At 44.0% G+C, this 15638-nt stretch overlaps 1 protein-coding gene across 1 annotated transcript in view; it reads left to right on the forward strand.

The window, feature by feature from the left end:
* LOC124613907 (odorant receptor Or2-like) overlaps nucleotides 1-8286 on the forward strand; it is a 36577-nt gene extending 28291 nt beyond the window's left edge. Inside the window, exons 4-6 of the mRNA XM_047142658.1 lie at nucleotides 2556-2603; nucleotides 3432-3587; nucleotides 7805-8286. Of these exons, the coding sequence (XP_046998614.1) occupies nucleotides 2556-2603; nucleotides 3432-3587; nucleotides 7805-7858 (258 nt within the window). The 3' untranslated portion in view covers nucleotides 7859-8286. The remainder of the gene's footprint in view (nucleotides 1-2555; nucleotides 2604-3431; nucleotides 3588-7804) is intronic.
* Nucleotides 8287-15638: the final 7352 nt, after the last annotated feature.

A 15638-nucleotide genomic window follows, 5' to 3' on the forward strand; every position in this document is an offset into this window, starting at 1 on the left:
GCCGTTGTGGCCGAGCGGTTCTAGGCGCTTCAGTCCGGAACCCCGCTGCTGCTACGGCCGCAGGTTCGAATCCTGCCTCGGGCATGGATCTGTGTGATGTGCTTAGGTTAGTTAGGTTTAAGTAGTTCCAAATCTACGGGACTGTTGACCTCAGATGTCAAGTCCCACAGTGCTTAGAGCCATTTGAACCATTTTTTTCTTCTTCTCTTTATTCCTCTCCCTCTGGCGCTGTCTCTTCCACTCTTTTCCCAGCACTGTTCTGTCGCTGTCAACTATGTTCCACTGCCTTTATCCCTGTCTTTCTCTCACGAGGCCATTGTCTCCTATGCTCTTTTTATAACACAGCCACTGTCTACTATGTTCCAGTACTTACTACTGTCCGTCTCTTTGCCACTGCCGCTCTGATCTTCTCCCTCAGTATAAAAAAGCGCTAATATGTTTGGATGAAAATTGAAACAACACAAAACTAATGTTCAAATGTGTGTGAAATATTATGGGACTCAACTGCTAAGGTCATCAGTCCCTAAGCGTACACACTACTTAACCTAAATTATCCTAAGGACAAACACACACGCCCAAGCCCGAGGGAGGACTCGAACCTCCGCCGGGGCCACTAATTTTACACATCACACAGGCTTTTAGGTGAAAAAAAAACTATATGTAGCTCAGTACTACGATATGGGGTTCCCAGATGGAAAGGTGTTTCATTTGACATCCCCTATCGTCAAGGATGTTCTAGATGTTAGGAATATATTATAAAAATTTCAGCCATTTTCTGTGCATAGCTGTCTTGGAATCCTTGCCTGTGTTTTGGTCCGTTGGTGACGGCGAAAATATACTAAAAACCGTTTTGTTGGAGTTTTTCGAACCGCTTGACAACATATTTCTCCGTGCTACGTCACTTAATAAACTACATTTCCGACTCACACCGGATTTTACGTGCGTATTTTACGTGTACAATTAGGGTACCATTGAACCTCTATATCTCGGAAACGGATAAAGATAAGAACATTGTCAGAGATCTGCATGTCCATCTTTTTAGAGATGGTTGCGGTATTCGCTGTTCGATACAGGATGTCAAATTAAATACCTTTCAGCCGTCTTGTTTCCAAACTTATTTTATTTGGCTAGCCATTTTGAGGCCCCTGACCGACGAGTGGGATCATTCTACCTCGGTTCTGATCAAACCATGAGCCAGCAACGCTGGTATCAGTAGATTTTTGCTGTAGCGATCACTTCAACCATCATCTGCCGGCTCAGATGACGACAGATGATGGTTGAAGACATCGCAATAGCAAAAATCTACCGATACCAGCGTTGCTGGCCCCGGTTTTGATCAGAACCGAGGCAGAATCTTCCTGCATGTCGGTCAGGGGCCTGAAGAAGGCGTTGTAAAACGCTGAAACTAGTAGCCAAATAAAATAAGTTTGGAAACTAAACAGCTGAAAGGTGTTTCATTTGTAAAGGATGAGCCAGACAGTAGGAGCTTTTACTTTATTATATGAGCTTTCAAACGCTAACTTCATTTTTCCATTGCGGCCAAGCCACAGCCGGCAATGTTAGCTGCCTGTAAATTCTTTCGTCTCACGGTTTAGCAACAGGAAGTCTGCACCGATGAAGGGCACCTTGATTACGCGCCTCTCTCATGTGCTTACGAGGTAACGCCGCCACAGGCGTCGCTTAGCAGGCAACGCTCTGGAAAGTTCCATGCCGCCCGCACGGTTTGCTCAGTCCTGACCAATCAGGGCGGGGGAAGCCGCGTGGTGCGTCGAATATACCCGGCCGCCCGTTGCCGGGCCCCCTCTCTTGTATTCTTGCTCACCCGCGAATCGGATGCGCGTCCTGTAGCATTGATCATCTCCCGCTTCTCCCGGTGCTGCGGCACTGTGGACTTAGTTTTGACAGACAACCACTTTCGGTAGCTTCGCGAACGTTTCGCCAAACTCCAAGCTCTGGCTCACCCTCACCTCCCTAGGACTATGTAGCCCCTTTCAACATGCTTTCGCCAATAAATGGCTTTTGTCTAAAAATAATCCTAATCATTCCATAACGCCCACCGCCTGCCCATACGCCCATCCTGTACACATTTGACATCCCCTATTGTCAAGGATGTTCGAGATCTTAGGAATGTATCATAAAAATTTCAGCCACGCATCGCGGACCTTCACCGGGAATACCGACTTGAGACTCTCAAGGAGGTAATCCACAAACTCACCTCAAGACTGTACAGAAACTCCAGACATTCGCAGAACCCGTTTATTCTGAATCTGGGGAACTACGACCACAACCATAGATGGAAACATGAAGACCAAAAGACATATTTGTAAGGACCTAACATCTATGGCACAGCACACGCAAACACAACGGTACAGGTGAGCCCCTTTTAATCAGACACCATTACTGGATATCCAGCTGGAATACACTGCCGAAAAAGTGGCACCACGCAGGGAAGCCGTACCGTACACTGCATGCAAACAAGCTCCACACATCCCCCACACAGTGAGATGATCTATGGTCGATCTCCCACTACTGTATAACGATCTTGATTGTTCCAGGAATGTAGCGGCTGCAGCAACTGGGATACATCGCCATCGCTTCCCACGGTAATGATGCATGATACCCATACTAACGAATCCAACCTTGCATGAACTATCGCAGCTAGTAAGCCACTACTGCTCTTACTACCCATCCCACTGTCGCAGAGGTTTTTTCCCACGGCACGAGCCTTGGCACTTTTTTCCCTCTGCTCTTCAAATCGCTACCCTCACTCGCGTTTCGTCCACTATTTTATCACCTGATGGACCGTGTCAATGCGTAGTCTTACCCAGACGCACGGATAACATCACATCCCAGCATCCTGTGATCCATTTACTAGATAACTAACATTTTCACGGAGGTGACAGTAGAACTTTTGGTTTGGTCACCATGTTGGTGCGAGCGTGGATGGGGCCCATCTCTTTAGCCATTTGCTGTGCATAGCTGTCTTGGACTCCTTGCCTGTGTTTTGGTCCGTTGGTGACGGCGAAAATACACTAAAAAACCGTTTTTTGGGAGTTTTCCGAAGAACCGCACATGAATTAATGGTGCCTCCATAAGTCCCATCAAACGCAACGTAGGCCACATCAAATGCAAAAAGCACCAACCGATTTCCTCCATTTGCCTAAGAAGGAGGAAGTGTGTAATATTCATATCATGACTCTGTGCTGTAGGATATTGACACAAGACGATCTTTCTGTTGGTTATACAAATGGTCCCTAGCTCAGGAGCTATCCAAAATACATGTCCAATCTTTTCTTCAGGAGTAGAACCCGAGGTATGAACACCGGAAAATCCCGTTTCCACGCGCGGCGTTTTGGAAAATAGGTACTGATAATACAGCTCCAGTGTGTGGCGTGCTGGGACCATGTTGTGCTGTACTGTTGTGTTGACAGAGTGAGGCGGTAGCGATGGCGGCATACGACTGTGCCTGGTGCGACAGCAGCAGCAAGCTGAAGCGCGCGCTGCAGCTGGTGATCAGCCGCGCCCAGAAGCCTCTGGCGCTGACGGCTGGCAAGCTCTACGCCGTCAAGAGGGCCGCCTTTCTCTCGGTAAGTCTCTGACAGCAGTCAACCACGGAGGGGTATATGATTTCCGACAACGTGGTTTCAGGAAAGCGGTTTTACAATACAGTTTAATAGAGTAGTCGGCCTTAATTGCTAAATATTTATTCATGGGAACCTGTTTCAGTCTTTGCAGACCATCATCAGACCATGAAGTGTCTCTCTATTTTATGTTTCTTTACTTTCATCGCTTCTTTTTTCGTTTACAGACATCAGAAAACGTACACTACTGGCCATTAAGATTGCTACACCAAGAAGAAATGCAGATGATAAACGGGTATTCATTGGACAAATATATCATACTAGAACTGACATGTGATTACATTTTCACGCAATTTGGGTCCATAGATCCTGAGAAATCAGCACCCAGAACGAACAACCACCTCCGGCCGTAATAACGGCCTTGATACGCCTGGGCATTGAGTCAAACAGAGCTTGGATGGTGTGTAGAGGTACAGCTACCCATGCAGTTTCAACACGGTACCACAGTTCATCAAAAGTAGTGGCTGGCGTATTGTGACGAGGCAGTTGCTCGGCCACCATTGACCAGACGTTTTCAGTTGGCGAGAAATCTGGAGAATGTGCTGGCCAGGGCAGCACTCGAACATTTTCTGTATCCAGAAAGGCCCTACAGGACCTGCAATATGCGGTCGTGCATTATCTTGCTGAAATGTAGGGTTTCGCAGGGATCGCATGAAGGGTAGAGCCACGGGTCGTAACATATCTGAAATGTAACGTCCACTGTTCAAAGTGCCGTCAATGCGAGCGAACAAGAAGTGACCGAGACGTGTAACCAATGGCAACCCATACCATCACGCTGTGTGATACGCCAGTATGGCGATGACGAATACACGCTTCCAATGTGCATTCACCGCGATGTCGCGAAACACGGATGCGACCATCATGATGCTGTAACAGAACCTAGATTCATCTGGAAAAATGACGTTCTGCCATTCGTGCACCCAGGTTCGTCGTTGAGTACGCCATCGCAGGCGCTCCTGTCTGTGGTGCAGCGTGATGGGTAACCGCAGCCACGGTCTCCGAGCTGATAGTCCATGCTGCTGCAAACGTCTTTGAACTGTTCGTGCAGGTGGTTGTTGTCTTGCAAACGTCCCCATCTGTTGACTCAGCGATCGAGATGTGGCTGCAAGATCCGTTACAGCCATGCGGATGAGATGTCTGTCATCTCGACTGCTAGTGATACGAGGCCGTTGGGATCCAGCACGGCGTTCCGTATTACCCTCCTGAACCTACCAATTCCATATTCTGCTCACAGTCATTGGATCTCGACCATCGCGAGCAGCAATGTCGCGATACGATAAACCGCAATCGCGATAGTCTACAATCCGACCTTTATCAAAGTCGTAAACGTGATGGTAAGCATTTCTCCTCCTTACATGAGGCATCACAACAACGTTTCACCATGCAACGCCGGTCAACTGCTGTTTGTGTTATGAGAAATCCGTTGGAAACTTTACTCATGTCAGCACGTTCTACGTGTCGCCACCGGCGCCAAACTTGTATGAATGCTCTGAAAAGCTAATCATTTGTATATCACAGCATCTTCTTCCCGTCTGTTAAATTTCGCGTCTGTAGCACGTCATCTTCATTGTGTAGCAATTTTAATGGCCAGTAGTGTAGGTAATTTCTCGGTAACGACGCAATCCAGAAGCTTATACTCACTTGCGACGCAGTACGGTAGGTTTTTGTAGTATTGTACTGTACTTTACAATAAACCAACAATAAGTAATACAGTAAATTTTACCTCTATGTAAACACATAAGTGTTTAACACAATGAAGGAAATCCTGCAAGCTTGACGCTGTACTCTACCATGTGTTCCATGCGCTAAGCCGACCAAGTCGACTCATAGCCACATCGACCTGAACAGTTGAACTGGCTTACGAAGCTCAGGTGCGACATACCAACGGACTCAACCGCCGCATCTGTGGCGAGGCAATTATGTCATGATTTCACATGCTCAAAATTTCTCATCCACTTTTGGGATATTTCCCGACATTTGCGACTCCATGCGTCTTGTACACTACTGACCATTAAAATTGCTACACCACGAAGATGACTTGCTACAGACACGAAATTTAACCGACAGGAAGAAGATGCTGTGATATGCAAATGATAAGCTCTTCAGAGCATTCACACAAGGTTGGCGCCGGTGGCGACACCTACAACGTGCTGACATGAGGAACGTTTCCAAGCGAACTCTCACACACGAACAGCAGTTGACCAGCGTTACCTGGTGAAACGTTGTTGTGATGCGTCGTGTGAGGAGGAGAAATACGTACCAACAAGTTTCCGACTTCGATAAAGGTCGGATTGTAGCCTATCGCAGTTCCGGTTTATAGTATCGCGACATTGCTGCTCGTGTTGGTCGAGATCCAACGACTGTTAGCAGAATATGGAATCAGTGAATTCAGGAGGGTAATACGGAACGCCGTGCTGGATCCCAACGGCCTCGTATCACTAGCAGTCGAGATGACAGGCATCTCATCCGCATGGCTGTATCGGATCGTGCAGCCACGTCTCGATCCCTAAGTCAACAGATGGGGACGTTTGCAAGACAACAACCATCTGCACGAACAGTTCGACGACGTTTGCAACAGCATGTACTATCAGCTCGGAGACCATGGCTGCGGTTACCCTTGACGCCGCACCATAGACAGGAGCGCCTGCGATGGTGTACGAATGGGTGGACGAATGACGAAACGCCATTTTTTCGGATGAATCCAGGTTTTGTTTACAGCATCATGATGGTCGCATCCGAGTCTGGCGACATCGCGGTGAACGCACGTTGGAAGCGTGGTCGAGATCCAACGACTGTTAGCAGAATATGGAATCAGTGAATTCAGGAGGGTAATATGGAACGCCGTGCTGGATCCCAACGGCCTCGTATCACTAGCAGTCGAGATGACAGGCATCTCATCCGCATGGCTGTATCGGATCGTGCAGCAACGTCTCGATCCCTAAGTCAACAGATGGGGACATTTGCAAGACAACAACCATCTGCACGAACAGTTCGACGACGTTTGCAACAGCATATACTATCAGCTCGGAGACCATGGCTGCGGTTACCCTTGACGCTGCACCACAGACAGGAGCGACTGCGATGGTGTACGAATGGGTGGACGAATGACGAAACGCCATTTTTTCGGATGAATCCAGGTTTTGTTTACAGCATCATGATGGTCGCATCCGAGTCTGGCGACATCGCGGTGAACGCACGTTGGAAGCGTGTATTCGTCATCGCCATCTGGCGTATCACCCAGCGTGATGGTATGGGGTGCCATTGGTTACGTGTCTTGGTCACCTCTTGTTCGTATTGACGGCACTTTGAACGGTGGACGTTACATTTCAAATGTGTCACGACCCGTGGCTCCACCCTTCATTCGATTCCTGCGAAACCCTACATTTCGGCAGGATAATGCACGACCGTATGTTGCAGCTTCTGCACGGGCCTTTCTGGATACAGAAAATGTTCGACTGCTACCCTGGCCAGCACATTCTCCAGATCTCTCACCAACTGAAAATGTCTGGTCAATGGTGGCCGAGCAACTGGCTCGTCACAATACGCCAGTCACTACTCTTGATGAACTGTGGTATCGTGTTGAAGCTGCATGGGCAACTGTACCTGTACACACCATCCAAGCTCTGTTTGACTCAATGCCGAGTCGTATCAAGGCCGTTATTACGGGCAAAGGTGGTTGTTCTGGGTACTGGTTTCTCAAGATCTATGCACCCAAATTGCGTGAAAATGTAATCACATGTCAGTTCTAGTATGATATATTTGTCCAATGAATACCCGTTTATCATCTGCATTTCTTCTTGGTGTAGCAATTTTAATGGCCATCAGTGTATTAAATTAATTATCTCAGCTTCATCTGCGTCGCTTCAGAGTTTTTAAACGTTAATAAGGATCATCGAGTGTAGGTACAATGTTCTCTATATCTTCCGTTTTCTTTGTTTTATGGTATTCCGTACGGTTAGCCGAAATTATTATATCGATCGAGGGTCTGAACTCATGCTGTAGCACGGACGCAGCAAGTCTGCACTATATGTAAGTAACATCAGATTCGGCCACTCTGTACATGAGACTATGGTAATGCCTAAGCATATTAAAGATTGCTTATGCTAATGACAAACCTTACGAGCAACTAATGTTTGAATCTCATATCACGTTACTGTTTTCAGTTGATTCAGGCGACGTACTCTTACTACACACTTCTTCAAAATTTGGACAACTGATGGGAAAGAAGGAATACGGCGCTCCTGCACAGGACAGTGGAGAGCGTCTTAAAGGTTTTGGGAAGTACGACAAAGCCAGTTGGGGTCGTTACATTCTTCGGCCGAGCTTAGAAAAGACTCGGGAACTCATGCATGGCTGCCAACACCTGCAATCATCACAACTGTGTCACAGCCTTATACAAAATCATGAAACATATTTTTGTTTTGTCCTACCTTCACTTTTTAACGTACTTGTAACTATTCGAGATCCATGCACCAAAGTGTCCTTTCACGCTGTAAACAACACTGTCGCATAAATCAACATTGTAACATCAGTTGTACTATTCTAAAAATCAAGTTTCCTTCGGGCTAGTGTTAATTTGTTTATGAGGCTTGTAATGCAGTCGTGTTACGTACATTAGTATTAATTGCTACGATAAGAGTAAATCTATAACTATCCAGTGTCTTTGTTAACACATTATATTCTACCGCAAATAAATAATACTAAATATCAAAAATATGTTTTTCGAACTGAGACTTTTCCTTATTACTACATAATTTCTATACTAAGCAAGAGTACCAAGAGTTGTCAGTAAGTAAAATTCAGCCAAGTTTCAGGTAAGTAAAAATATACCACGACATTACATTTTATAGTGCACTAAAATGTTTTTACAGTCGAACACAGAACAGTTTTAGAATTTCCAGATTCAGTTACACAGTCATTAAGCGGAAGAAGTGCAATACTTGGAAAGTCATCTCGTTCCTGTGGAGGCATTGCGTGTCATATGTTGTTGTTGTTGCTGTGGTCTTCAGTCCTGAGACTGGTTTGATGCAGCTCTCCGTGCTACTCTATCCTGTGCAAGCTTCTTCATCTCCCAGTACTTACTGCAACCTACATCGTTCTGAATCTGCTTAGTGTATTCATCTCTTGGTGTCCCTCTACGATTTTTACCCTCCACGCTGCCCTCCAATGCTAAATTTGTGATCCCTTGATGCCTCAGAACATGTCCTACTAACTGGTCCCTTCTTCTTGTCAAGTTGTGCCACAAACTCCTCCCCAATTCTTTTCAATACCTCCTCATTAGTTATGTGATCTTGAAACGTCCCCATTGAACAATTATTCAAGACTGTGCTTAAACTGACACCCAATATTTTTAGCGCAACGCAATCTGACTTTTAAAAAATCCCTACGAAAGAATGGCCCTGACTAACAGTAACATATGCGTTTCACAAATCGCTTACCTCACAAAAATCTTGGTTACTCGAATTACTGCAATACAGCAGGCGCCACTACTGCCAGCTAAATAAAAGATTCAAACTATGGAAGGCACTAACTACTGATAGGGATAGTTAGCAAATGAAAGATATTAATAGAGAACAAACAATGTATTTACCTTAATATCATCAAAAGTCACAATATATATAGGAATTCATAACATCCATTTTTACAAATATCAAAACTCCGCCATTTCTCTCTCCGCATCCACCACTGCTGGCGGCTCACCTCCAACTGCGCAACGCTACGCGCTGTTCACATCCAGCTGCCGCTGCCGAACACTACAATGGCAGACAACAATGCAAACCAGCCACAGACTGCACACAGCACAGCCAGTGATTCTCACACAGAGCGCTATGTAACGTTGCCAATAAGAAAACATAAACAGCCTACTTACATAGAGGGCCCAGCCCTGTTTGAATCCCGCCAGTTTTGATGAAATTCAGGTCTGTCGTTATGATTATATCGTCTGTCGTCATGTCGGTAGTTCCTGTAGTTTCTTGTCTGTCGGTCATGTGGTGGAGAATTTCTCCCGGAATCGTAACTGCTCGCTGAACTGTTGCGTCTGAAGTTATTCTGTCTCCCTTGATCATAATTGTTTTTGTTCCCATATTGTCTGTTTCTATGGTAATCTCTGTCATATTCATTACTACGGAAAGGTGATCTTTCCCTGTAATTATTACTACTCTGCCAACGGTTGTCATACGGGTGGTGTCTGTTTTGGTCACGATTTGTGTTGTGAGAATAGCCTTGTCGTGTCCAGTTATTATTTCTTTCATCGCGGAATTGCGACGGATGTGACCTGTAATTGTTGTGTTCCTGTTTTCGCGTTCCGCGATTATCAGTGTGAATTTCTAGTTCTTGTAACAGTCCCTGAAAAGCTTCAATGTCGTCTTTGCAACGTCCTGCTAAAATAATATGCCGTAAATGTTCAGGTAATTTGATTAAGCAAATGCGGATGAGTTCTGAGGGGCTGTATGGGTTTGAAAGATACTGATTCTTATGCAACATGTTTTCCAAATATTTCATAAGACTGGAAAATTCAGATTGTTCGAAACATTTCATCATTATGATGCTATGTTTTACTCGGTCTTGTGTAGCTTGAGACCAATATGCTGAGAGGAAGGCATGATAAAATTCTCCTTCACTGTGACAATCGTGAATGACCGATCGCATTCTTACAGTTGGTTCATTCTCCAAGTAGCCACCCATAAATTCTAATCTGTGTTCTAACCACCAGTTGGGAGGAAAACAATGAGAGAATTGATGGAGCCATGCTTGTGGATGAATGTCGTTGCCAGAATTCTTAAATGTTTTGAATTTATGTGTAGTAATGAATAGCTTATAGTCAAAATCATCATGTCGGCGAGTCGCATATCGGTCATTGTTAGGTCGTGTCGGCCGTTCCTTCTCAAAATTCGGTGCACATTGCCAATTTCTTTCATAACTTCCGAAATGCGTTGTGTTATTATTTTGTGGCTGTTCCGTATTTGTATGTCCCTCTTCCCGTATTGGGGCGTGAGTGTCCTCTGAAATACGTAATTCTTGTATTACCTGTGTCAGCTGATCTTGTACTTCCCGGATTTCTCTTTTGTACTGTGTATTGATTTGATTTTGATTCTGTTTGAATTTTCTAATTTGGTAATACTCTTCTGTGTCAGTGAAGGCTACAAGTCTTGTGTCATTCAGATCATCATCTACCTTTGTAGATGAATTAGTGAATTGATCCGAAAGTTCGGCTACTTTCTCCGATAGTGTACTTATTTCCTCAATGTGTTTTTCTGAACCAAGTTTCAGAGTATCTACTGTGTCCTTTAAGTTTTCCTGAGTTTTTGCAAGTTGCGTAACCGAATCGGTAGATGCAACTGAGTCAAATTTAGCTTGCAAGGTCTCATGATTTTCATGAACAATAATTTGCAGTTCTTTTATGGCTGCTTCGTGATTCTGTAATGCATTTTCATGCCGCGAAAAAATAGGTTGAAAATGCTCACAAATTTGAGTTTTTACGTCATTACAGACTTTTTGACATTTCGATTCGATATTATGTAACTCAGCAGTTAAATCTTCACGTGTGTGTTCAAGCGTGGTGTCTAACTTTTGAAGATTTTGTTCCATTGTGTCCAACTTTTTAAGATTTTGTTCCACTGTGTCTAACTTTTGAAGCTTTTGATGTGTTTGTTTCTGATTTTGTTCCATTGTGTCTAACTTTTGAAGATTTTGTTCCATTGTGTCTAACTGTAGCTGTGTTTGTCTCTGATTTTGTTTCATTTGTTGCATTAATTGCAATAATAATGTATTAGTGTCTGGAATCTGTTCCTCTATGCTTTTGGGCAGTGCATTTGCACCGGCAACATTAACATTTTGACAAACAGAAAATGTGTCTTGACTTATTTGAGAAAACGGTGAGGACCCAAAACCTGAATCTACAGTATTTGCGAGATTGTTTCCTGTCATTTCGGATTCCTGAGGCGAGCTGTTGCCGACAGATCGATCGATAATGCTTCCCTGTTCACTACCTGTTTCACTGTCTACACCATTGTTTGGAGCCCGCTCCATTTCCCTATGCACAATTACCAAATTACTACTTTGAACATCAGTTAATTCATTACTCGGTGGCGCTGACACACTGCTTTCGTCTTCACTGTCATTTCTCAGTTTACTTTGGAGCCTAGTATTACGTTTTTCACACGCCATAATTGTCACAATATTTCACACGATAACACAGAAAAGCACAATTTGAAGAGCAAAAATAAGAGAACACATTAACATAGCACTGAAAAAATATCTAGTTAATTGCACGCGCTGCTGAGAAATACTTGGTGTAAAACTGCATGCATGATACAACTGTTTTACTGTACCACAATGAAAGACTGCAACTACAAAGGAGATTTTCTCTACAATTACGCGCTAGCAATAAACAAAAGCTACACTAATTACACAAACTACAAGAAAGGAATCAGTAGATTCCAGTGAGGTATCCTCGGCTAAGGGTCGACATATGAAACGTCCCCTTTTGAAAAATTGTACAAGACTGTGCTTAAACTGACACCCAATATTTTTAGCGCAACGCAATCTGACTTTTAAAAAATCCCTACGAAAGAATGGCCCTGACTAACAGTAACCTACGCATTTCACAAATCGCTTACCTCACAAAAATCTTGGTTACTCGAATTACTGCAATACAGCAGGCGCCACTACTGCCAGCTAAATAAAAGATTCAATCTATGGAAGGCACTAACTACTGATAGGGATAGTTAGCAAATGAAAGATATTAATAGAGAACAAACAATGTATTTACCTTAATATCATCAAAAGTCACAATATATGTAGGAGTTCATAACATCCATTTTTACAAATATCAAAACTCCGCCATTTCTCTCTCCACATCCACCTCTGCTGGCGGCTCACCTCCAACTGCGCAACGCTACGCGCTGTTCACATCCAGCTGCCGCTGCCGAACACTACAATGGCAGACAACAATGCAAACCAGCCACAGACTGCACACAGCACAGCCAGTGATTCTCACACAGAGCGCTATGTAACGTTGCCAATAAGAAAACATAAACAGCCTACTTACAATCTACCCATCTAATTTTCAGCATTCTTCTGTAGCACCACATTTCGAAAGCTTCTGTTCTCTTCTTGTCCAAACTATTTATCGTCCATGTTTCACTTCCATACTCCGTACAAATACTTTCAGAAACGACTTCCTGACACTTAAATCTATACTTGATGTTAACAAATTTCTCTTCTTCAGAAATGCTTTCCTTGCCGTTGCCAGTCTACATTTTATATCCTCTGTACTTCGGCCATCATCAGTTATTTTGCTCCCCAAGTAGCAAAACTCCTTTACTACTTTAAGTGTCTCATTTCCTAGTCTAATTCCCTCAGCATCACCCGACTTAATTCGACTACGTTCCATTATCCTCGTTTTGCTTTTCTTGATGTTCATCTTATATCATCCCATTTAAGACACTTTCCATTCCGTTCAACTGCTCTTCCAAGTCCTTTGCTGCCTCTGACAGAATTACAATGTCATCGGCGAACCTCAAAGTTTTTATTTCTTCTCCCTGGATTTTAATACTTACTCAGAATATTTCTTTTGTTTCCCTTACTGCTTGCTCAATATACAGATTGAATAACATCGGGGAGAGGCTACAACCCTGTCCCACTCCCTTCCCAACCACTGCTTCCCTTTCATGTCCCTCGACTCTTATAACTGCCGTCTGTTTTCTGTACAAATTGTAAATAGCCTTTCGCTCCCTGTTTTTTACCCCTGCCACCTTTAGAATTTGAAAGAAAGTATTCCAGTCAACATTGTCAAAAGCGTGTCATAACTATCAACCATAATGTCTCTTTAAGTTTAGGTGTCTGGTCAGATGGATTTGAATTGTTGTGTGCTTTGTGATGAGGTCAATTTCTTCATTTTGTGGAATAATTTAATTTGGAGGGTATTCAGAGAACGTTCAGCGAAGTTTCATATCACTGTAGCTCAGCTACAGTCTGGTCACAATTACTTGCTAGTTGATGTCTGTCACAAACCGCTGCAGTGTTGCTATATAGGCGTCTACCGCTCGGAAGGAAGGAAAGAAGAGTAGGGTTTAACGTCCTGCCGACATCGAGATCATTAGAAACAATGCAGAAGCTCGGTTTGACTCAAGGGTGGGGAAGGAAATCGGCCGTGTCCTTTGAACTGAACCATCCGCGCATTTTCCCCAGAGCGATTTAGGGAAATCTCAGAAATCCTAAACCAGGCTGTCTGGACATGGATTTGAACCCACGTCCTTCCGAACGGGAATCCCGGGTGCTAACCAACGCGCCACCTCGCTAGGTTGTCGGCAACACACAAACACACTGTTAATATTTAATGCGGTGCAATGTTGGAAGCGGCCGCTGCGACGTATGTATGACAAAAATGGGAGATGCTCTGTCGACAGCTGATTTTAAGTGACCAATTACTGAGCTTCATCATACAATGCCTTTTGTAGCCTTGAATATAAGCTTATATCCTTAACTAACAACGATCTCATGATCTGCAAGTATCCGAGAAAGCGGCGACTGCCGGCCGGTGTGACAGAGCGGTTATAGGCGCTTCAGTCTGGAACTGCGCGACCGCTACGGTCGCAGGTTCGAATCCTGCCTCGGACATGGATATGGGTGATGTCCTTAGGTTAGTTAGGTTTAAGTAGTTCTAAGTTCTATGGGACTGATGACCTCAGTTGTTAAGTCCCATAGTGCTCAGAGCCATTTGAACCCAAAATCTGCAGCAGCACTAAAATCATATTCCTTTGTTCAAGGCGTTTAAAGCTAACACCTACGAGCAAGGTCAAGACAGAAAAATTTCATTTTCAGCAGTAAATGTAAACTGCAATTTCTCACTGTCATTGGTTACCTGAAACTACGAGGTGCAACAATGAAGTAATGAGACTGATTTTCTTTGCAAGATGTGGCAACCCTGCAGATTTGTTTAGCACAATATCTTTGACCTTGGTCTATAAGCTGCTTCTCGTCCAAGCGGCACATTGCTGCAACTGCTCAGTCGTCAGTTGTGCTGAAATAAGTTAACACGTGTTTGTGTCTCTCCTCACGGAAATGGAACTGCATAATATTGCGCAATGGTATCCCATTTGTTTTTGCGTTAAATTTGGTGAAAACGCGACGACGACTTATGGTAAGCTCCAGAAGGCTTTCGGAGAGGAGGTTATGTCAAGAGCTCAAGTTTTTCGTTGGCATAAATTGTTTAGTGAAGGCACAACGAATATTGAAGATGAACACCGCAGTGGACGACCATCAACCTCACGGACGTATGTCAAGTTGGTCAGGGTGCGTGAACTCATACGATCTGATCGAAGATTATCCGTGAAAATGATTGCAGAACTGAACATGTATCGAGAAACGGTTCGTCTAATAATAACTGAAGATCTTGGTATGAGAAAGATTTGCGCAAAAATGGATTCTGCGTCACGATAATGTGCCATCCCGTACTGCTCTGTCAGTACAGCAATTTTTAACCTCAAAACAAATTTCAGTACTACCACAGCTACCGTATTCACCAGATATCACTCTGTGCGACTTTTTTTCTATTTCCAAGAGTCAAAACGGCGGTCAAGGGACACCATTTTCAAACAACACAAGATGTTCAAAAAGCTGTGACAAGTGGCTTGGAGGATATTACAGAAGGCGAGTTCCAGAAATGTTATCATCAATGGCAGAAGCGCTGGAAAAAGTGTGTGCAATCAGAAGGGAACTACTTTGCAGGAGACAACACTAAAGTTGACTAAAACGGTAAGCAACATTTTTTTCACATCAGTCTCATTACTTTATTGTATGCTGATGCTGGCTACATGGTCTGACGTTTAGCAACCGATGAGCAGTCGTGTTTGATGTTGGTTGAAGATTGTAGGCGACACAAGCAGATCAAAACGCAAAAAGATCGATAAGAAGCAAAACCAGGAGCAAATAAAAAATTCAGTGCGATGATGACAAATAGACTTGTCAAAGTATCAGAAATAAAAAATGACAAGT

The sequence above is a fragment of the Schistocerca americana genome, chromosome 4 (assembly GCF_021461395.2).
Source record: "Schistocerca americana isolate TAMUIC-IGC-003095 chromosome 4, iqSchAmer2.1, whole genome shotgun sequence".
Lineage (NCBI taxonomy): Eukaryota > Metazoa > Arthropoda > Insecta > Orthoptera > Acrididae > Schistocerca > Schistocerca americana.